Genomic DNA, 23,847 nt, shown 5'->3' on the forward strand with positions numbered 1-23,847 from the left:
TATAATGCCCAGTAATCTCTTGAAATGTACTGTCGACTGTTTATGTATTTTATAAGAATTGTGATGTTATTATGTAGGTCAATGTGTTTCTCTATATCTTTATTTTGTCTATGTGTTTCTATTGAATTTGTTATTGCATAAAAAATACTTCTGGAATCGAGAATAAAAAAAAGAAAAGCTATACAAAGTCCACATATTAAAGAAAACAACAACAACAACATGGTTATATACAGTACTTCACATGATCTGTGAGCAGTATCCTTGATGCTTTTGATCTAATATATACTGTACTGTATCTACAAAAAGGTTTAGAAAGAAAATATGATAAATATAATATAATAATATTAATTAAAAAAAAATCTGTTAAACGCATACAATTATCAGCTAACATCAGGATTACATCATGTTTTCATGTTCCACCAAAAATGGCATTTTCAGCGAACCGGTAACTTTTTCTATTATAACTTATCAGTAATCTCGGAAGAGACCTGATTAAATCATTACCACAGTTACAAACCACAATTATAATATTCTGATAAGCTGTAGACTAAAACAAACTCAAACAGGATAACAGATAAGCGCTAGACTAGAGGACCCTCAGACCTCTTGATCTTATTCAAGTGTGCCTCCTGGTGGTACTTTGAATACAGTGTTAACAAACAACCATTTTCAAACCTGAATGACTTTTAGCAAAAGACAAAAATGACTCAAAATACCTATGTTCACAATTTCTTAGAAAGCTGTTTCAATGGGGACATTTTGATTCGTGCAGGTATGAGTTGGAAGTCTGTTCTCAATGTAAAATGTGAGATCAGTCAACTGTTAGTTATCTTGTACGTCAAGAGATTTCTCAAAGCCTCAAAAGAGTAGATACCATCGAACTGTAACTATTTAGCATAATTCAGGAGTGATGTATATGAAACTAGAGGCATATCACATGTTTTTCAAAGAGAAAACAGTTTACGGATAGTAATGTGTGGGTGCCTGCAGAGCAGCATTAGCCAGAGCGTGTACTCTAACGCCTATGCTCTGATCACACCTCTTAAAAAACAAAGCAGTTATATTCACACAATCAGACGAACAACCACAGAACCTACAAGTGTAAAAAACAACCCTGTATCAAATCATTAATCTATCAGGAAAATGCATAGTGTTTCTTTTTTTTTCTTTAAACAGGTATGTATGCATGCATTTTAGCAAAGATACAATACATAAATGCTCTCTGTGTCTCTCTCTCACATGTAGTTTAATCTTAAACTAATTTAAAAAAAATTTTCCTTCCAATTCTTCTAGAATTATTATACTTGCTACATGCTTTTATGACCTCATATTAGGTAACTGAGAGCCTACATGGAACATTTGTACTTTTAAAAAATGCATTCACACCACAGGACTTTTAAAATGAATTAGTGTAGGCAAAAAGAAATGGTGGCCAGTTACAAGACCTAAAATATACACTTTCCCTAAAATATACACATTCATATACATTTCAGAACAGTTCATGGCCATATACCAACTACCCATATAGTTTATATGAATTTACAAAAAGGTAAAAAAAAAGAAAAAAGAAAAAAAATTGGCCTTGTATACCACCTTAATTTTATAGTCTGCATCTGGAAAAATGATACTTCACCTCTGCGATAAGATCAGGGGAAATTTAATACGTCATTTATCTGCTTTTGAGATCTAAAACATTTCACAGCACCTGCAGCTGCACTTTCCACTGTTTCCTCCACTGAGGATATCTACATGGTCTGATCGAGGCCTCCAGAGACCTCCACAGGAAATAAATAAAAAGGTCATTTTAATGTGTAATGCTACTGTACTGTGCATGCACACAAGCCAAACTACAATTACAAACAATAAAAACATAAAAGACTAGTTGTACCAATAAAATGTTTCAGATGTTTAATCTCAAAAATAACTGAGGGTAAAGTAATTTATGTACAGCACAGAATGTGCAAACATGTATGGTTTCTGTACAAAGAAATATACATGCAAAATTAATATCAAGTCAAAAACATTCAAAATGACATTATACTGTAATGTAAAATACAGGGTGTCGCTACGTCTAGGTTTCATGGTGTCTGTACATCTATACATTATGAGAAACTTAAAAAAAACTGAAAATATGAAAAACCATACTTTACTGACCCATCATGTTATTTATCTCTATTTTAAATTCAGCATTAGAGTAATTGCAAATAGGTTTTAAGGACATGCGTTGACAGTTGCTTTTTTGGGTTATTGTACTACTGCAACTCGCCTCTTAAACCCACGCTTTGGTGCTGAAGAAACTAGAATTGGTGCGTTCTCCTACAACAGATACAGTATTTAAAACAAAACTAACAGAAAGCAAACATCTCATGGGAATGGAATAATTACTAACTCGTCATTTAGTCATGCAAACTTACATTAATAGGCTACTGCCACAATGAGCAGATACACAAATCAAAATTCATAATCATTTGACATCATGAAGCACTACTTATCTTCGATTAACAAAAAACTGAACAAGACACAATAAATAAATCAACAATCAATACATGTAAACTCCAGCTCTAGAAGTCAGAATTGACCACCAAACAGGGAGAATTATTTAGGTACATGAGGATTAACTTTGATATTATGATAAAACTCAGTAACAACATTCATAACGGAAGGGTGACATAGACATAAATGATTTTCACCAATAAGGTTAAGCTTTTACAAAATAATATTGAACACAGGGAACCCAGCAAAACAGCCACAGACACATCATATGTCAACTCGCGGTGGCTGATACATGTACTTAACAATGTCGATTTATCACCAAGTATTATAAATAACTGCAAAATGTTAAAGCCCCAACATTGCACATAGAAATTTCAACAAATTACAAAGAGTGCACATTTGCCGTGGTTACCAACACTTTTTGTCTTCAGTGGCCAATGAGAAAGCATTTCTAACACTGCAAATTAACATTAATGAAGGCAGGTCCAGTTTATTTACAACATAAGACTGATAGACACATGAATCGAAATGAAAAGCTCATCTTTTACTCTTTATAAAAAGAGTTGCAGCTGTTAAAAGTTGCTATGGTAGGATTTCAAATATGCATATCAAACATGAACATTTGCATACAGCTATAATGATCTTCAGAGGAATGCCATAATTATTTTCCCTATCTTTAAATAAGTTTTTTCAGGATAAAGATATCATATCAACTGTGCTTCTATACATGGTTTGTACAAAATGTAATCTTTCCTGAATGTAGCTATTCAAATTACAGTACTCTACTGAAACAACCTGATTGAAATACTGTCCGAACACAAAGCTGGTTTAGCTTTGGCTCAGGTAACGTAAAAACAAAAAACTAAACAAAAAAGACATGAACCTTTCCCCTTTTCTTTATTCACTTTTTTTTTTTTTTCTTGTGAGTGCTGTCTATACAAAAAGAGCACATACATGTAACTGAAATTATTTTTTTAAAGAGTAAGGGAAGGGGATTTCAAAGTTTTTTCAGCAGCAGTTTATAAAGACCCAGAACCATGTAATTGGCTCTAAAACAAGGATGAGATTTCAGCATATATTCTTTCTTCATTTTCAATATTTTCTCCTGCTTTCTTCCATTTTTTGCTCAAAACTGAAGGAGAGAGTGTCATTAAAGGGATAGTTCTGTTATTATTAGCTCACCATCAAGCCGTTCCAAACCCATATGACTTCCCCCCCATGGAACTCAAAAGGAGATATTTAGTAGAATGTCCATGCTGCTCTTTTCCATACAATGAAACTGGATGGTGACCAGGGGTTGTCAAGCTCCAAAAAGGAACAAAAAAGTATCATAAAAGTAGTCTATGCAACTTGGGCACTATTTTCCAAGTCTTCTGAAGCCATACAATAGCTTTGTGTGAGGAAGAGACTGAATTTTTATGTTATTATGCTATTCATTTCTCCTTTAGTGTTCCATGGAAGAAAGAAAGTCATACAGGTTTTCAAAGATGTGAGGGTTTTTAATTTTTTTGGGTTTAACTATTCCTTTAACACAGATTTTATTTTGCCACTGTAACCTTAACTCAGGAGATTGTGGTTTGTTCTTTGAGGGCTATCTTTCTTTCAGGCCTGGCTGAGTAGGCGACTATGCAGGAAGGCTTTGAGACTGGCCACAGGTCGCAGGTCATTCAGGTGTTTCCTCCGCTCTATAAAGGAGATGAGTCTGGAAGTTTCGAGGCGAGCCACTCCAGGTGCTGCGTTCGGCTGCAGCCAGGGCTCCTCCCGCAGGCAAACCTGCGCAGAGGGACGTCTGCATGGTTTTCTTTGCAGTAAGATGCATACAAAGTCCCGCGCAGCCTGACTCACGCCACGGAAGTAGTCGTCCGGGAAGCTAAAGTCGAGGCGGCAAATGTTAAGGCAGGTCTCCTCGACACTTTCATCCAGAAAGGGGGACGCCCCACTGAGCATCACATACGCAAGCACACCCAGACTCCAGAGGTCAGACTCCAGAGCTGCAGGCTCACCCAAGACCAGCTCAGGGGCGGAGAACTCCGGGCTACCCAGCAGAGGGTGGATGTAAGGGGTATTGGAGAGATGCGCAGCGTCACCGAAGTCTGTCAGTTTGACCAGAGGTTGGGTTGATGTGTGCTCGATCACTAAATTTTCAGGCTAGAAGAGTAACATAACACAGATGTTTAAGCTATTGTAACTCGAAATACTCAAAAAAAAAAAACTGCATTTTTGTATACAAACATCTGCTAAACATAAAAAAAAAGGATGGATTTAGATACATTCTAAATAACAAATGTCATGAAACTCTGCTGAAATATGTTTTCATAATAAAAACATCTCAGCACCATATTGCAGATGTGCAAACTCAAAAAAAGTTAAAAATAATACATTTTGGTATGAATAGATCTTCAAGTGACAACAGGATTTTTAATTCAATAGGAAGGCCCACTGTCTCACCTTCAAGTCTAGATGAGCTATCCTGCATGCGTGAAGGTAATGTAAAGCTTCTAGAATATCCCGTAGATAAAGAGCCACTTTTTCTTCAGTCAGGTTCCCCCAGCTAACAATATAGTCGAGGAGACGACCTTGATCAGCGCTGAAGTGGATAAAAAGGAGAAAACATGTTACAACAATACAGAAATACTAAAGGAATATTCCAGGTTCAATACAAGTTAAGCTCAGTTGACAGCATTTGTGTCATAAAATTGCTTACCACAAAAATTAATTCTGACTTGCCACTCCTTTTTCTTTTTTTTCTTTTTTTTATCCCCTTTTCGTGGCTCGTCGTGCATGACACCGCGGAGACTCACAGCATGTGGAGGCTCATGCTACTCTCCGCGATCCACGCACAACTTACTATGCGCCCCATTGAGAGCGAGAACCACTAATCGCAACCATGAGGCGGCTAGCAACTGGGCCAATTTGGTTGCTAAGGAGACCTGGCTGGAGTCACTCAACACACCCTGGATTCGAACTCACGACTCCAGGGGTGGTAGTCAGCGTCAGTATTCGCTGAGCTACCCAGGCCCCCCCCAGCCCCTCCTTTTCTTTAGAAAAAGCAAAAATGTGTGTTTCGGTGAGGCACTTACATTGGAAGTGAATGGGGTCAATTTGTAAACATTAAAATGCTCTTTTGAATGTTTCAAAAGTATAGCCACAAGTCAAAGGATATACATGTAAACACGATTTTAGTGTGATAAAATCACATACTAAACTTTTCTGTGTAAAGTTATCACCAATTTTACAACTTCATTGCAATGGCGATGTAATGTCAACAAACCCAAAAACGACTGTAACAATTACAATTTAAACAAATTTACAGCTCAAGTAATACATGAGTTTTATAAAATTATAAGCTTCACATTTTTGCCTTTAAACCCTCCAAAAATTGGCCCCATTCACTTCCATTGTAAGAGCCTCAGTGTAATTTCAATTTTTGCTTTTTTTTTAAAGAAAAGGATGGGCTAGTCAAACATATATTTTTGTGGTAGTCAATATTATGCCACAAATACTGTTGATTGAGCTTAACTTTTATTGAGCCCAGAATATTCCTTTAAGCTCAATTAACAGCATTTGTGGCATAATGTTGGATTACCACAAAAAATAAATTAGATTCGTCCCTTGTTTACGAAAAAAAGCAAGTTATATCCAATACCAGGATTAAAGGGTTTCGTTGTTGTGGCAACAAAGTTGTAACATTGGATAAAACTTAAGGTTAGTAAGCAATTTTATCACACTAAAATAATCTTTAACATGTTTTATCAATGTTACATCAAGCTTTGATAATGTAGGTTTAGCATAATGACATTAGGACACAATAGTAATATGAAAGAACCAGAGAAGTCCACGTACATCTCTAGGATGAGAATGTAACTGGCTGGGGTCTCGTAGGTGTTGAGCAGGCCCACCAGATGTGGATGCTGAAGACACTGCAGGACCCCCAGCTCCTGAACTACTTGCTCTCGACGCATTAGCTTCTTATTCACCAGCTTAGCGGCCACCGATCGCCTGCTCCCTCTCTGCTCACACCACTTTGTGACGGCAAACCTGCCTCTACAGACAGAGAGACAACACTCATTATCTACACAGCATCAAATTGTTTCCTTAATCAGTATTTTTAAGGCTGTCAATTGATAAAAATTTTTAAGGATTAATTTAGATGATTAATTAAAGCGCAATCAGTCACACATACATCCCCCGCAAATAAATATAGTTCAATATACAGTAATTAAAATAATTATACATGTATATAATAGAGTAATTCAGATAATCCCAGTACAATATATTATTGTGGCAGACTAGTTTTATTTCTATATAATTGAACATAAGCCTATCACTGGTGTACAGTCCATTGCAATTCATTTTGGAATAGAGTTTGTCAATCTGTCTGATGTAGATTTGATTTGTTTTCACAGAATGCATCCTTGCATTGCATCTGTGCTGTTTATAGTCTATGTACACATCCGTCAGATGGATGCTTTTAGAACGAAGCACTTTTGTTTCGTCACTTCTCTTTTCACTGTTTCGTTGCTTAAACAGCATGTTTTAAGACACTGTGTCAAGTTACATCGAGACCCCTAAATTATGTCATGCTCTGGTTTAAAAAAATACAAATAATCACACTTATACCATGATCTATTCGAATCCTCAATTATGATTGGCTGCAATGCGTGCATTAAAATTGTTTAATGCACAGGTTGTTCCAGTCGGTTTTAATCATTGTTATATTATATTATGGGTACATTATATTAATGGTTTGACATTCAGCAATGTTTTGCACGGAGGGGGAGAGAAGAAAACCGGGACCTATCAAATGCATCTTTCATTGTCCAACAAGACGAGGAAAAAAGAGGTAAGACAATTTGAATTGTAATATGATAAAATTCATCCAAATTTGCTGCACTTCTCAGCATACACCCACTAGAGAGAGAGAGCTGCTTGATCAAGCAGCACTGACTGAAAGCTGAATGCAGACTGTTTTATAAAACGCAGCCTTTTGCTGTTTAGTAATTGCACAAAGCCATATTACACTTTTATTCTTAATTCAATCAAACATTCAGCCACAATGGATCTCATACTGATGTCTCGGAGGTCAAAGTCTGCAGGTTTCAAAGCGTTTTGTATGGTTTTCATGTAAGTGCCACTTTAGCAACAGTCACGTCTGCATCACTGGATTTTTCTCATTAATGTAAAAAATGACAAAGGATAGAAATGTTCTTAGGAGTGCAAACCTTCTACAATATGTGGCTAGTATTATTTCTGGATTATGCATTTACATTTTTACAGAGTGTGTTGTCTCCAAAAACTCATGTCCAATTTTCCAATTTTTCATACAGCTTTTTATTTAATTCATAAAAATAATTTTAATCTTATCGCACTACTTTTTCTCTGTTTCTAATTTAGAAACGGCAGAACTCTAGATATAACGACCCGTAGATAAAGTTAACAGTTATTGTTATTCTTCCAGTCGAAATTTACACTGCAAAAATTAATGACAGTTTTAACTAATCAATGCTGACAAGAGACCGTGGTAAAATTGGTTTTAAATCTAACAATAACATAAATCTAACAAAAATGTATTTAGCCCTATATTCATATTGCTTTAAAGATGTTTATATTTTTACAGGAAAACAAGACAAAGATGCAAATTAAGAGAAAGTTTTTTTTTCAGTGTAGTCTATTTGTTTGCAGTGTGCAGAGAGACAAATGGGTTCATGTTGTTTAGTTCCATTTAGCCAGTTGAAGATGTGAGTAGGCCTAAATAGAGTATGTAGTGTACCTTCCCAGTTCCATGACCTCAGTGAAGAGGGACTCAAAGTTATCCTTCCAGAGGATACCATCACAGGAAGTGCCTGTGAAAAACAAAAACAACAAAATCAGTGACTTAACTTTATAATTATACTTTTATAACATAGATAAAGTCTAGGTTGGACAATTATGGGGAAGTTTAATTTAGTCCAGGATTCATTTTGTCAAGAACAATTTAGGTAGTGATAAATAGAAGAAAGTAGAAGTGGAGATGTTGTGGAGGTTTTATGCTGAGCATTGTGATTTGTGAACGAATTAACTGACCAAGGACTCTGAGATAGGCTGATGATGTCACTGAGCCCACGTCATTAGAGGCGATGCAGGTATAAGTGCCGCTGTCGTCCAGAGTAGCAGGTGAGATACGGAGGGTCACTTCACCTGTCTCACTGAACACAAAGTAAACAATTATGTGGCTAAATAGACTTGTCTATTTAAAGAAATATTCCAGATTCAATACAGGTTAATGTCTAAGGACAACATAAGAGGCATGCTGTTGATTACAACAAAATCATTTTGAAAGACAGTAAAAAAAAAGAAGAAAACAAAATGTGTGTACAGTAGTGCATTTACAAAGGATAAAAAAATGACTTCCCCATAAACTTTCATTGAAAATACATAGATCAATTTAAAATGTTTTTACTTTTTACATCAAAATTAGTTAACATTTTTTAATTTTATTTTTAAATTCTTTAAAGTAAGTAATTTTGTAATTTTTGGCCAACAGACCTTCTGAAACTTTTTTTAACAAAGGTTTGATATTTGAAAATGGATTTGCGCTAACATTTTTATAGCATTTATTTAAAATTTAACATTTGGCTCACGAAGGAAATCAGATTTTACATAATCTAAATACAAAGAAGAGAGTTGGAGATTTTTGAGTTTTGCTGTCCGAATAGCCAAATGTTACCTAATGTTGTCACTAAATGAAAAACTAACATTTAGACAATTTCACAGAAATATTCAACATGTTTTTTCAGTAAAGAGTAAGCATGAAAGACACAAAATGACTGTATTCATCCCACTCAATATATTGGAACAGAAACCATAGAGAACAAGTGCCACCTGCAGTCCATATAACTACATGACATGCATAATGCTGTGCATACGTGTCCTGGTTTCACCTGTGTGTGAGAGTGTATCTGCCAGCGTTGCTGAGAGTGCTCTGGTCTGGTCCTCTCCAGGAGACTGAGGTTTTGGGCTGCCCACAGATCTTACAGCGGAGAATCACGCTGTCGCCCCTGTCACACACCACCTCACTCAGAGGGACCACAAACTCTGGGGGGACTGCTGCCAGCAATATACAAAACTTACAGTCATTCAGCTATTTCTCATTATGACGCATGAGCATGTTTCGTTCATTGAAGAGAGACTTCCAAGAATGAAAGAACAATATTCTGACTTACCATCATAGATGTAGTTGGGATTCAAAAGCTGTTAAAAAATGAACAGTTAAATAAGTAACAGTGTAATGTTTCATATGTAAAAACCATGAAATGAACTCATTACATAATGGATTAGATTTAGGGCAGCACCTTTACAGAAACCTTATTGACTGTTGCATCTCTAGACTTGCGATAGCCATTCTCCGGTTTGCTCTCCTTCCTGCCCTCTTTATCTCTCTTTTCTGACTTGCGTCTGATGCGGAGAGCTGTGTGCCATGATGAAGACTTCCTGTATGTACAGTGGAGGAAAAACTGAAAAAAAAAATCTATCTATCCATATTTTTTTGTCTTTATAATCTTTCACTGCCTGTGAAACTACTTTCTTTTTTCGGCTGATGTCACCAAGCCCTCTTATTTTTTAACTACTTTTCACAATTCAATTAATTTCCAATGAATAAAATCAGGTCCCACTCAGATTTTCTTTTCTTGTTGAATATCTTTTTTCACTTTGAAATACATCACATTAAGGAAGTAAAATGGGTTGTGAACGCCATTTCACTTAAACAGCAATTTTCTGTTAAGAGGTTTTGTGTAAACATAATGGAGCTCAAAAACTGACAAAGAAGTTCTATATTGAAGCTAACGTGTAAACAAAGCAGTGACATTAAAGTTACAAGCCTGTAAAAGTTTACAAAGCTCTGACATAAACAGTCTGAGCCAATCACAATGCTCTAAAATTAGTTTCCCCAATTAGTATTAGCCAATCTTACTGATCAGTCTATCAATAACAATCAATAAGCAGTCCTTACTTGAGGGTTCCATCGGGGTAGTCGGAAATGATGGTGGAGGTATGACCCAGAACATAGCCGGGGATCCAGCCCTCGGCCGCTGGGCCTTGTTCTGTGGCGGGGCGGAAAACCAAAAACATGTTCTGCTGATTGGAGGCCAATATCTGCACAACCTCTCCTTGATATACACTGATCTCATCCTCCTTTAGAGCCACGTAGTCCTGGGTCACCAACATGGTGGACACACTGCTGCTGCTTTCACTCTAAGAAGAAAAATACACGCAGAACATCAGAATTATACATACATTTGACATTATTAATATTAAGCTCTACACTTAAGCTATATAGAGTATGTCTAACCACTTAAAAAATTAAGACTGGTGTGTTGAAGACATTTAGTGAGCTGGACTTGTTAGAGAGCAAGATTCAAGCAATTAAGACTACATTTTTAGGAAAAGACAGTTTACATGGCAAAGATACTCAGTTAAAGTCTCTTGAAGTCAAGTCATGTTGCTTGGCAGCCATCTTAGTAAGGCCCTTGGGTAGCTATTTTCTATGTAGCCCACAGTCAAAGAAGTACAGTCTCTATTTATTTAAATAGGAAAGACCAAAATCTCCAAAACGGTTTGTCAAGCTTTCATTCATGATAATATATTTAAAATCAGATATAAAATCAGGCATGATAGTGGTATCATAATCTTGGCTTCTTTAACTCAAATTACTCTTAAAAAATCTTTCAGGCTGGTCCAGTTGATGTGCCTGTGCATTCTTGGGTAAACAAACTCGTTTAATTGAAAGGCAGGACTTCCATTCTTACAGCTGCAAAATTGCATGTTATGATTTCTCCCCTTTATTTTCTACAAGTGGTCCATCTCCTCTTCCTTATACTGTCTCTGCTGCAGTTTATATGATCCTCTTCAGAACTACACTGATAGCTCTGTTGGTAAGCAGAAGGAATCTAACACCCTTAAAAGCCTGCTGCAATCTTTGTAAAAGTTGTCTAAAAAATGCAATGCCTAAATGCAAATTGGTCAAAAAAGCATGGTTAAAAACAAGTGTTAGTAATTGTTAGTTTGCTGGTGTACGTGCTCCAAATGCTTGTTTGCCGTTAGAGAAGGACAATCCTGCAAGTTCAGAGCAGACAGAGTCAGCAGAAATGCTCAACTGCTGTGTTGAGTTTCTGAGAAACTCTCGAGGAGTTATCCTTGTTACAGTGTATGTTGTTAGTTGCTTAGCACAATTAAACCAGGCTGGTTAATATCCACAACAGCCTGTGAGAATCCTCTTCAAGTTCCAGAACGATGCACGCGCACACACCCCAGCAGGTTAGTATGAAGCCAGTGGAGCAGTTGAAGCAGGACTAGGCCTCACTGAAGCCTGCAGCTAGAGTTTGGCTCTTACCCCATTGCTGTGAGTGGAGTGCAGAGACTGCTCACTGGTGGATGAGCAGGTGCTGATACGGTCCAGTTCCTTACTGTGGGTGGAGTGCCTGCGGGTCTGACTCTGGCTGCGACTTGGTGTGTCACTCTGTTCTGCGTAAGAACCATGCCTGCCAGTGGGCGAGACTGCCATCGAGGCCCAAAACAGGGAGCCCTTCTGGGCTGGGACGCCTGGTGCGAAGGGTGTGAATGTCTGAGGGCTCAAGGGGGAGAGAATGGATGAGGGGACCCCAAGACGGGGCTTCGTTAGGGTGAGAGACAGGGGAGCAACTGTGGCTCTTGGGATGGGCATCCCTGACTGGGCCTCCTCGCACAGCTCCTTCATGGGGCTCTCCATGACTCGCATTCTGGGGACCTCACTGTTTAGGCCCAGGTCAAGAAGAGGGCACGTACCTGAGGTGCGGTCGTCTGGGGCAGGGGAGTGGTGGTGCTGCACAGGCTGGGGGACACGAGAGGAAGGCTGAGGGATTCTGGAACCTCTGGACCGGGAGCCACAGCTGGGACCCATGACTGAGCTGCTGCTACCCCCTGGGAGTCCACTACTGCTGGGTCCTCCAAGACCGCTCGACCCAACATGGTTCCGCTGGTATTCAATAGGTGAAGTCAGTGCTAAGAAGAAACATTATTGAAGACATTTGTATAGATAAGAAGTAGTGTTGTAAAGTCAAAGAGCAAAGCTATAAACATTTCCAGTAGGGGTGGGCGATATACAAGTTAACTTGATTTACTAGTAGAAATGTGTAAGCCGGTATAAATTTTTGCGTATCATTTCCACCGTGGTTATGTGAAATGCTTTCGTGGAACTGACCCTCAACTTAGCTCCCTTCCCCTTAAGTTAGTGACTATGTTTACATGGACACCAGAAAGCCATTTATTGTGAGAAAGCTGCTTAAAGCTCAAAATCAGTGTATGCGTTTACATGAACTGTGTTACCCGGCTTTCTCTTTACTCCCGTATACATGCGGCTCGGTCAGTAAGCAGCTTTCTCAACAGCAATGTAATTTCCCTGTGACGCTTGTATAAATAACAAACATGACATCCGAGGAAGACTTTGCTCGAGTATTACTGTAAATGCTGATCTCCTGGGATTTTCACACACAACAGTCTCTAAAATTTACGCTGAATGGTGCCAAAAACATAAAAAACATCCAGTGAGGGGCAGTTCTGCGGATGGAAACGCCTTGTTGATGAGAGAGGTCAACAGAGAATGGCCAGACTGGTTCGAACTGACAAAGTTTATGGTAACTCAGATAACCGCTCTGTACAATTGTGGTGAGATGCAGGTTGGCGCTGTTTTGGTGGCATGAGGGGGACCTACACAATATTAGGCAGGTGGTTTTAATTTTGTGGCTGATATCATGATATATATATCGTTAACAACCAAATATCTTAAGAATATAGCAATATATATTTTGCTTATATCGCCTAGCCCTAACTGTCAGTTTTCTTTAGAACTAATTAGTGATTTAGTTGACACTTTATCTAATCTAAAATTATACTGTCAGGAGACAGTCCTCCTGGAGAAACTTGGAATTAAGTGCATTGCTCAACAGCGTAATGGTCAAAACAGTGGTTTTTAGGTCATTTTGTAACCACTAGGCTACCTCACCACTTGTAACACCTTTATAATTCACCCACTCATTTCAAATCTACCTCAGTACATCATAAAATGCAACACCTATCAGCCAGAGGTGTAGTTTTTTTGGAGATAAGTTTTACCAATACCATTGAGGAAGTTTCTCTGGTTCTCCAGGATGCTGCTGATCTGCTGCATCCAGGCCTGGCAAACTACCCGGTTGGAGGAGTGGAGTACATAGTGCTCTGTGCTGCCAGCCGATGACCTCGACGTCAAAATAAACTTACAAGGGTCATTGTCAGGACTCTCCTCCAGACCCAACCAACTGACCTGCAGGGCAGAGAGATAGATTTTCAGTCAAGAGAATAAAATGAATGTGTACAGTAAGAAAAGAAGCTTTGCTGTGTCTAGGGCACATGGTTTCAGCAAGATCTACACACCTTTATGCTGTTCTTAAACAGAAAGCCTGGCATGGAGAAGCCCTTCTTCTTATCAAGAGGTTCACTGAAGATAACTATCTGCTCAAAGAGGAAGACACGCCTCTCCTTCATGCGGGAAAGAAGACCACCGTCCTGGTCTGAGACCATGAAGGTGTCCTGGAGAAGCAGTCGGCCCTGGGCTATGATTTTACCCTGAAAATAGACATAACAGAATAAAAAGTGTTCAGACCTCAGAACAGTGCTTTAAAACAAAGGTAAACCAAACAAAAATATAAAAGTAAAACAAGAAGTACAAATGAAATTGAAATCATCAGACAAGACTTTAAAAGGAAAGAATGCACCTTGATTAACTTCTTCACACCTAGTCTGAAATATCATATAGCAATGATCCAATGATTTTCATTTATTTATTTTTGCAACTTTTGGTTTAGTTGCAGCTGATCTGCTGTCAGTGCCCTGTTCAATTTTGAATTGATTCCCATTTGCATGCTCATAACTGTAGTAAAGTAAAGAAAAAGGCTTCTTACATCAAATCCTTGGAGGCGTCCAATGTTCATCATGTCATTGCAGCGTTTAGGAACAACACACATCACCTCTACTGCTTTCTGTGAGAGAACACAAGAGAAAAATATATGTAATTTCACAACAATGTTACACACAACTAGGGTGTTGTGAGTGTTATGAGGGATTTTTAGCATGTTGCTATGCGGTTGCCAAAGTCTATATGATATTCTGGTCCCTAGATATGGCTTAAATGGAAATGGTTTATGGGATTTTTTTAACCTGTTCTATCGTCAACCAGGCAAAAATCCTAAGTCTGATCGCTTATGAAATTAATAGCACACTTCTCCTCAATAAGCAGCACTACTTGAGGTATAATTCCTGTATAAAATACACCAATGTTTAATACTTATTGTTTGGGGTTTGTTCAAATCAGAATGTTGCCTCAATAATCATTCACTTTCATTGCATCTTTTTTTAATACAATGAAAGTGAATGGTGACCCATTTTGTGTTTTGTGAACAAATAAATTCAAATGTGTTCTAGGGAGAACCATCCCTTTAACTCTGTAACAACCTTACCTCTAATTCTGTGGTGTCCAAACCAGCTTTTTTGGAGAACTTGAGGAAATCCTAAAATTAACCAACCAGAATAATGGTTAGAAACCATAAAAAAAAAGAGAATCAAGATAACGATAACTTCTCTCTAAAACACCATTCTTTACGCAAGCATGAGAATGTGTAGGTCAGTAGTACTGGAAGAGCATGTCATTTCCCCTGCCTGACCTTCAGCAGAAGCTGGTACTTCATGATCCTCTGCACTGGCTTGATGAGCAGGTCTGTGATCTGTAGCCTGTGACCCAACCTCTGCTTTAGATCCTGATGCAGATAAAGACCAGAAATGAAGAGTGTGTGGTCATGTTATGCTTTCTCATTTTCCATGAATCATGTTTAAATGTCAGGCAGGACGTGGGCAGCAACTTAGGTCTTACCTCAAAGTATGTATCGATGTACTCAGAAACAATGTGCTCTGATTTGGGCTTGTTTTGGCAGTAGACAATGTACATGTGCAATCTTCGTTCCTGTAAACATAATAAAATAATTTCAGACAGAATGCAATTATTGTACTAAATTCGATTTTTGAAACATTCCAGCTGGAGTCTGATTGGTCAATGCAGCTTTCAAGTAGTGCTGAAATACACAACATATTACCAGCCGAACTATGCTGTAAAACTAGATACCCTCTAGTCTCACTGTACAGCACCCACAGAGGCAAACTACTACCATTAGTTTACATGTCTGGGACTATACTGTATATTATTGTAGTATGATGGCATTTAATAAATTTGCTTAGTAAAATAATGTTTTAATGATATTTGTGTTCTTAATATTATTATCATGTGGGGCCTGGGTAGCTCAGTGAGTATTGACGTTGACTACCACCCCTGGAGTTGCAAGTTCGAATCCAGGGTGTGCTGAGTGACTCCAGCCTGGTCTCCTAAGCAACCAAATTGGCCTGGTTGCTAGGGAGGGTAGAGTCACATGGGGTAACCTCCTCGTGGTTGCGATTAGTGGTTCTCGCTCTCAATGGGGCGTGTGGTAAGTTGTGCATGGATCACAGAGAATAGCATGAGCCTCCACATGCTGTGAATCCCACGGTGTCATGCACAGCAAGCCACGTGATAAGATGCGCGGATTGACAGAAGTGGAGGCAACTGAGACTTGTCCTCCGCCACTCGAATTGAGGTGAGTAAGCGTGCCACCACGAGGACCTAGTAAGTAGTGGAAATTAGTGGAATACCATGTATGGTAGTAACAGTTTTAGAAAAGGAATAAGACACTCTATGCCATGCTATAATGTGGTGCCTCACAACGGCTTTTAGCTTTGACTACATTCACCACAGCAACATAATGTGACAAAACTTAATTAATGACATGATTTAGGGAGAAACTATTGGTTTCTTGACCAATGGCAGACAGGGGTGTGCTTGGGAAACTTTTTTGGGAAACTTTATTTTTAAGGTTTTCTTTTGTAAGAGTGAAACCACACATTTATCCATTTCATACTTGTCTGATAAACAGGGTTGCGAGTCTATCAGGATCCTCCAAGCACTTCTCAACTTCACCCAGAAAGAAGCTAAAAAATACAGAGAGGTAACATTACATGACAGGAATGGACAGTCGTTGGACAGTGTTGGACTGCAGACTTAACATTAAAAATGTACTGATATGTATATTTACTCAATTGTTATGGGTTCTTATTGGTTCTTTATATTGGGTCTAATGATAAATGGCAAAATCGAATTAAACTATCTCTGTTTGGAAACATTCCAAACCATTCTTTTTTCATAACTGACTTATTTCATCAACAATACTATTTTCATAATTATATTTATTATTAAAATATTCACAGTAAATTACAAAATAATGTTTTTATTTGTGTAGTCTAATGAATATTTAGATATTAGTGTTTTAAAAATGTCATAGTATAGTACAAAAGAGAGGGGAAGCTCGTACACAATGTGTAGCAAAAGTCTTAAATTTTTTTATTTTACTGAGAGGCCAAAAAGTGCTCAGTGCAAAGACAAATAGTTTTCGATTTACATCGTCATCAGTGTCCCATCAGTGATTTAAAAAATAAAATAAAATAGAAATAAAAACAATTAAAAAACATTTTCTGCATATTGGTTATCGGAAACTAAAACATTAAAATAATCAGTATTGGTAATAAATAAAACAAAACTGGTTGATCTCTGTTCAGCATGGTAATTGAGAAGGAATGGGAGCTTTGCATCTTATCATTACTTACTCTTTATGCCAGTCATAGATCTGGTGAATGTTTCCAAAGACGATTTTGTCTTTGCCCTTCATATCGTCGGGTACCCCCTCCTCCTTCATCCTGCTCATGTAGCCCTGCAGGTGCCGCAACACATGGACACAGTTACCATGGAGGCAGTGACATGTACAAAACATGTGATCTCAATGAGACACCATTCAGAGGAAGTAGCAAACACAAACTGCTCTCATTTCCTGTGCAACACTGAGGCATGACACAAAACTGTGCCAACACAGCTGACACAGGCCATCCAAGAGACACTCTTACCAGTCAAACACATCACGTAATCAATTCAAAACACAACAGTATATAACAAATCCCGCAACAGAGCACAACACTTGACTTCCAGCAGTAAAAATCCCATTCATTTTCTCCATAAAGAAACTGATTTATAACGATGATGTATACAACTTTAAGGTAAGACCAGCCATGAGCTCCAAGATTGTTAAGCGATGATATATGTTTTGTAGGAGCCACAACTTAATGTATTTTCAACATCATTAAAATAAAAATACAAACATTCCATTTAAGAACTACACAACCCATAATCCTCAAGATAGATCCATCAATCAGAGAAGTAACTGTTACTATGGAAATAAAAATCACAGCCACCACCCATCCACACAAAGCATTGTGGATGGCGTAATCAAGATGGTCTCCCTACCTTCTCAAACTACTAATTAACATATTGCAAAATAAACAAACATGTTGCTTTTTTAGTTATAATCATATATTTTAGATATAATTAATCACATATATACTTATATTAAAAAAATCAAGATGTAATTCACAGTGCTGCATGGAATATTATGGCAGGGTTTCTCTCTAACTGTCACGGTGAAGAAAGGTTGCTACATTGGATCGTGATGGAACAACACAATCAAATGCCAAGCAGCCAACAGATAAAGCTGCTCAGACAACTGCCAGACACACCTCTTATGGGCTAGGAAGGAAAGCCCCAAATCCACCTTCACGTTGGAAGGAACTTCTCATTGGTCCACGGGTTTCTTAGAGCCAAAATCCTTTGGCACACCTTGATGCCCATCCTAAGCTAAGATGGCCATAAACAATCCTTAGGACCTCCAGATGCAGCATGCTAATTAACTGCCCATATGGCAGCATTGGCTGAAACAAAAAGAGGCCACAAATTCATCAATACATATGCTTAGAATTCTTAAAATGGACATCAACTGCAACACATCCACTCCATGTTTGTTCACAGAACTGTTTATGTTAATTGCAGTTGTTTGATTAATACGATTCGCAGTAGGTGACCTATTAACATTTACATGAATGTATGGCTAATAGTTCAACCTTTCAGCATAATATTTGGACTCTTTGCATTCAGCACAATGCCAAGAGAATTTTGGAAATGGTTTGGAAATTGAACAATGCTAGGTAAAACCTTAAACTGTCCTAATTGTGAACTTTAGACTATGCAAATTAATTCCACAATGAGAAGGAAGGGTGGGCCACACTGTGTGTGCCACCACTGATTTCAACAGCCAATCAGAACACTGGAACAGAAAAGCGTCAAACTGCAATCTCCTCCTCATGAGAAAGGGATAAAAGTATCCTTCTAAAAGGCACACCCCATTCTGGTCTCCAGCCTGGAATAGGTAGAAGACAATAACAGTAACACTCCCATGTTCTGAGTCTTCAGTCCAGAGAGGAAGGAGACAATAGTAATGATACTGTTCTGAGTCTACGTTCCAGTGAGACAATAACAGACACAACCAGCAACAAGGTTAAGATCTCACAAGTAAACCCTCTCTGCACCAACATCAGGGCTTCATCTGCGTGTTCCAGATTGTAAGGACCCTCTCGGTGCTTCAGGAGATCAGCATTCCTCAGCGTTTCATGTTCAAGGATGTTGAAGCAGAATTCAGCTCCTTTCCTACTGCAATGCACCCCAGCACAACCAGTGGAAGATGTCGCCATCGGTGAGCTCATTACTCGATCAAGCGGAATGTAAATATCACTATCAAAACTTCTTTCCAGAGACCTTGGCATTAGTGTATATTACCAACTTATGATTACCGGTTTACCAGTTCTTTAGATTGCATAACCTGTTTATCCAATGTCTTGCAAATAATCTTTGAGTTATTTGTTTAATTAGTATTAATTAGTCTTCACCTTATTAGTTAACAGAGAAACAGCAGTTTATCTTTCCGTAAGATAATAGCCAACGTCTACCATAGCAACATCCAACTCAACCACTTGCATCTTTCTATCCTATGCATTCTATTTTGTTCTCTATTCATAGCTTCTTTCGCATATTAGTACCATTTTGTTGTTGTTGTTGTTATTCTCGTTTATCTTTTGTAAATAAAATTAATTTTATTACGACTGTGTCTTCCATGTGTTGATAATAAAGTAGGAGCTCTAAAGGTTAGGCAGAATTTTACGAAATCCTTCAGATTATTCAGATGACCAACTCCCTCAATTTACATATTTCTAATTTACTGAATGGTCCATTTGGATGATTTGGACACACACTTGTGGTGTTCAAAGTGTCCTATGTGAGGTCCACTGCATAATTGGCTGTGCGATTATCACTATAATATAATATAATACAGTAAAAAAAAAAAAAAAAAATTGTATAATACAATACACAAAGTACACAGTCTTGTACCTTAATGTTTTTTTCAAATTTTCAAATACTCTTGCTTCAAATCAAAGTATGTAATTAAACTCAGATTAAACTCAGAGCTGGTTAGTTTGTTTCATGGCTTGTTTTATTACTTTTTATTGAAGGATAGTTTTGAAATCCCTATAGAGAAAATGAATGGTAAAATATTCTTCTGGAACAAAGCCCATTAAAAATGTATGCGTATGCTGTCGCACTATATAGATTAGTGAACAAATATTTTTATTAATTAATGCGTTCAGTCAAATGTGGTCACCATAGTGATCTTACTGCAGAATTTGTTAGGAGTACTGTGTAAGAAAAGAAGATACACCCACCTCTACGACTGCACCAAGGTCTCTCACATAGTCTCTCTCTGTCTCCACCAGCTCCAGCAGAACATAACTGAACACAACAGAAACACATGATGTTCAAATTCAATTGAATCATTCATATTGAGTCTCAATTCCAAAGGCAGAGCTGCATGTACCATTTGCGGAGAAGGCAATCCCTGACAAGCTCAGTGAAAATATTTATCCATAATGGCAGATGATTCAAGGGAAATGTAAATTATCAATTTGTCAATACTTTATAAATCCATCTCATCAATACTGAAAATTGTAGATATAAAAATGCATCCCATTTAAAAATTTGCACTGTGTATTTCTATGCTTATTTGAATATCACATTGTTAGCTTAGCAACATGCTAATGTCAAACTTTATTTTGTCTCCTAGGTCCAGTTGCAAGAAACCCATTAAGTTTAGAAAACGTTAGGTTACATATGTAACCCCAGTTCTCTGGGCCGTGGCCTTGGGCGTGACCAATCATGGTAGCAAACAATAACAACACATCTGTCCAATGACACACAAGTCACAGCAGTGACCAGGAAGCCCCTCTCTCCTGATATTAGCCGCTGTCACCTTTACGTCATTCTCAGCATATCTCTTCTCTGTGCTGCCCCAAGGAGTTAAGTTCAGTGAGATACCTCCAGGATGCAATTTGCTGGGGGGGGATTTCCCTCCCTCTGCTTTTGATATCTCCCCTTCAGGTCATTCATTTTTTATCTCACAGAGGGGTGCAATTCTTTGGTCGAAATCATGACCCCGTACACACACATGCTAGAGGGTTCCATTCTTTTTGCTCCGCTTGGTTCAGCAGTGGCCATGATCCAGTGATCATCCACCAGACTCACCATCACTTTCTCTTATTTATCTTAAGTGAATATGATAAATGACCCCTCGATGGTGCAGCAATAATCACCAGTTCTGACCATTGGTGATCTAGAGATAGAAAAGGATATAGAAAATACCCACCGTAATTTGCTGGTATATTCCCTAAACAAAATACAGTTTTTGAAAATATCACTGCATTCGGAGACGTACCTTGAAGGCTCCATCCAAATACATCTCCACAGTTGAAGAGAACTAGAATGATGTAAAGGTAGGTGACAACGGCTTATATCAGGGCTTCCTGGTCACTGCTGTGTCACTGAACCGATGTGGTGTTATTAATTGCTGCCATGATCGGTCACGCCTGAGGCATTTCCCAAAATAAGATACTGAACAAATTTTAAAAAGAGAGCCCTTTGTTATTATTGTAAGGCTATTGTCACAAAGGGTTTTCTTAATGAAAGGTTTTTTTTTTGCAACCAGCTGCAGAGTGCTTCGGGTGAGGGGCATGTCATGTGGAGTTCCTGCCTATAGCATCCTATAGTTCTTTATGCAGCTAAATGCATTCACTCCTAAAATCTGAACAAAAATTCAGTATCAGGCTGCAGATGATGTCTGGACCACTCCACAGTTTAGCAGAAATGGGACAGTGGTAATCAGTACATAGATTGAGAATTTAGAATGTTTATTTTTATTTTAACATGGTTGGCAGTGATTGGATGATGCTGGACATTAATTTAAATCTAAATTAATTATGCTAATTTCTGATGTTATGTCTGTTAAATCTCAAAAACATGACCAACACTCCTAAAAACATAATAAACAATTTGATGAAAACAATATGACTCTCTTTAGCTTGGGACTATTTAAAATTTCACAACTAAGTCCCACTGTCTACATACACCGATCAGACACAACATTAAAACCACTGCCTAATACTGTGTAGGTCCCCCTCGTGCTGCCAAAACAGTGCCAACCTGCATCTCAGAATAGCATTCTGAGATTATATTCTTCTCACCACAATTGTACAGAGTGGTTATCTGAGTTACTGTTGACTTTGTCAGCTCGAAACAGTCTGGCCATTCTCTGTTGACCTTTCTCATCAACAAGGTGTTTCCATCCACAGAACTGCCGCTCACTGGATGTTTTTGTTTTTGGCACCATTCTGAGTAAATTCTAGAGACTGTTGTGTGTGAAAATCCCAGGAGATCAGCATTTACAGAAATACTCAAACCAGCCTGCCTGGCACCAACAATCGTCCATGCGATTATCTAATCAGCCAATCATGTGGCAGCAGTGCAGTGCATAAAATCATGCAGATATGGGTCAGGAGCTTCAGTTAATGTTCACATCAACCATCAGAATGGGGAAAAAATGTGATCTCGGTGATTTGGACCGTGGCATGATTGTTGGTGCCACATGGGCTGGTTTGAGTATTTCTGTAACTGCTGATCTCCTGGGATTTACACACACAGCAGTCTCTAGAATTTACTCTGAATGATGCCAAAACAAAAAACATCCAGTGAGTGGCAGTTCTGTGGATGGAAACGCCTTGTTGATGAGAGAGATCAACAGAGTTCGAACTGTCAAAGTCTATGGTAACTCAGATAACCACTCTGTACAACTGTGGTGAGAAGATTATCATCTCATAATGCTATTCTGAGATGCGGGTTGATGCTGTTTTGGTGGCACGAGGGGGACCTACACAATATTAGGCAGGTGGTTTTAATGTTGTGGCTGATCGGTGTATGTGGACATTAATTTTTTGGAAAAAATATAAATCTGCTCGTTTATTAGGTGCTACTTGTTGCAAATCAAAAAGGGAAATGGAAAATGCACACAGCAGTCAAGCTCAGGTCTCAGGAAGTTAACCAGCGAGCTTCCCCAATTTAAAATTTTTATGGACTTTATTCAAGTGAGAGAACTTGGCACTTTTATATTAATCAGAGTTTCCAACTTGTATTTACAAGTGATGTGAACAAAATTTACTAGTAGGGAACTCGTAATTAGAGTAATTCCAAAATGGCGTGAGCAGGCCATTTACAATTGTATAAAAGAGATACATACAGATTAGTATGTGAAAGTATACACTACCAGTCAAAAGTTTTGATCTGAAGGGGTATGCTTAAATGTTTGAAATTAGTTTTGTAGACAAAAATATAATTGTGCCACCACATTAATTTATTTAATTATAAAACTAAAATTTAATTAAAAAAAAACAAGTTTTTGAAATTGATGACTTGGACCAAATAATAAAGAAAAGCAGCCAATAAGTGCCCAACATAGATGGGAACTCCTTCAATACTGTTTAAAAAGCATCCCAGGGTGATACCTCAAGAAGTTGGTTGAGAAAATGTCAAGAGTACATGTCTGCAAATTCTAGGTAAAGGGTGACTACTTTGAAGATGCTAAAATATAACACAGTTTTGATTTCTTTTGGATTTTGTTTAGTCACAACATAATTCCCATAGTTCCATTTATGTTATTCCATAGTTTTAATGACTTTATTATAATTGTTTTCACATTTTTGAATAATAGTAAAGAATGAGTAAGTGTTTCAAAACTTTTGACTGGTATATTTGAGTGAGGAGTCGAACAGTTTCTTTGCCGCATCTGTGCTATGTGTGATTAAAATGAATTTTATTTTTACTTTTTCATCAACAACTGACTGCAAAGAACAGAAAGGATATTAAGAGACATTATTATATGAAAGTAGAGTGCATGGATCTCATCTTTGATGGACATACATTACACAGAATAAATGTTCCGTTTAAATTTCAAGCACTTTTAAGCC

General features: G+C 37.9%; 1 protein-coding gene across 5 annotated transcripts in view; it reads right to left on the minus strand.

The window, feature by feature from the left end:
• Positions 1-1,566: 1,566 nt before the first annotated feature.
• The window catches only part of triob (trio Rho guanine nucleotide exchange factor b), a 237,687-nt gene continuing 215,406 nt past the window's right edge, over positions 1,567-23,847 (minus strand). Inside the window, exons 40-58 of one of the 5 annotated variants that reach the window (XM_051720104.1) lie at positions 20,221-20,287; positions 17,227-17,330; positions 16,485-16,554; positions 15,410-15,499; positions 15,204-15,296; positions 15,000-15,050; positions 14,445-14,522; positions 13,918-14,109; positions 13,627-13,807; positions 11,864-12,510; positions 10,484-10,725; positions 9,837-9,963; positions 9,696-9,723; positions 9,414-9,579; positions 8,557-8,678; positions 8,264-8,336; positions 6,337-6,537; positions 4,942-5,080; positions 1,567-4,641 (exon numbers count right to left, since the gene is read on the minus strand). In XM_051720104.1, coding sequence (XP_051576064.1) covers positions 4,096-4,641; positions 4,942-5,080; positions 6,337-6,537; positions 8,264-8,336; positions 8,557-8,678; positions 9,414-9,579; positions 9,696-9,723; positions 9,837-9,963; positions 10,484-10,725; positions 11,864-12,510; positions 13,627-13,807; positions 13,918-14,109; positions 14,445-14,522; positions 15,000-15,050; positions 15,204-15,296; positions 15,410-15,499; positions 16,485-16,554; positions 17,227-17,330; positions 20,221-20,287 — 3,217 coding nt within the window. In that variant the 3' untranslated portion in view covers positions 1,567-4,095. Of the gene's footprint in view, positions 4,642-4,941; positions 5,081-6,336; positions 6,538-8,263; positions 8,337-8,556; positions 8,679-9,413; positions 9,580-9,695; positions 9,724-9,824; positions 9,964-10,483; positions 10,726-11,863; positions 12,511-13,626; positions 13,808-13,917; positions 14,110-14,444; positions 14,523-14,999; positions 15,051-15,203; positions 15,297-15,409; positions 15,500-16,484; positions 16,555-17,226; positions 17,331-18,253; positions 18,379-20,220; positions 20,288-23,847 lie in introns of those variants that run through there. The other 4 variants (XM_051720103.1, XM_051720101.1, XM_051720105.1 and 1 more) reach the window with 4 other exon arrangements.

Source organism: Myxocyprinus asiaticus, chromosome 16, assembly GCF_019703515.2.
Source record: "Myxocyprinus asiaticus isolate MX2 ecotype Aquarium Trade chromosome 16, UBuf_Myxa_2, whole genome shotgun sequence".
Classification (NCBI taxonomy): domain Eukaryota; kingdom Metazoa; phylum Chordata; class Actinopteri; order Cypriniformes; family Catostomidae; genus Myxocyprinus; species Myxocyprinus asiaticus.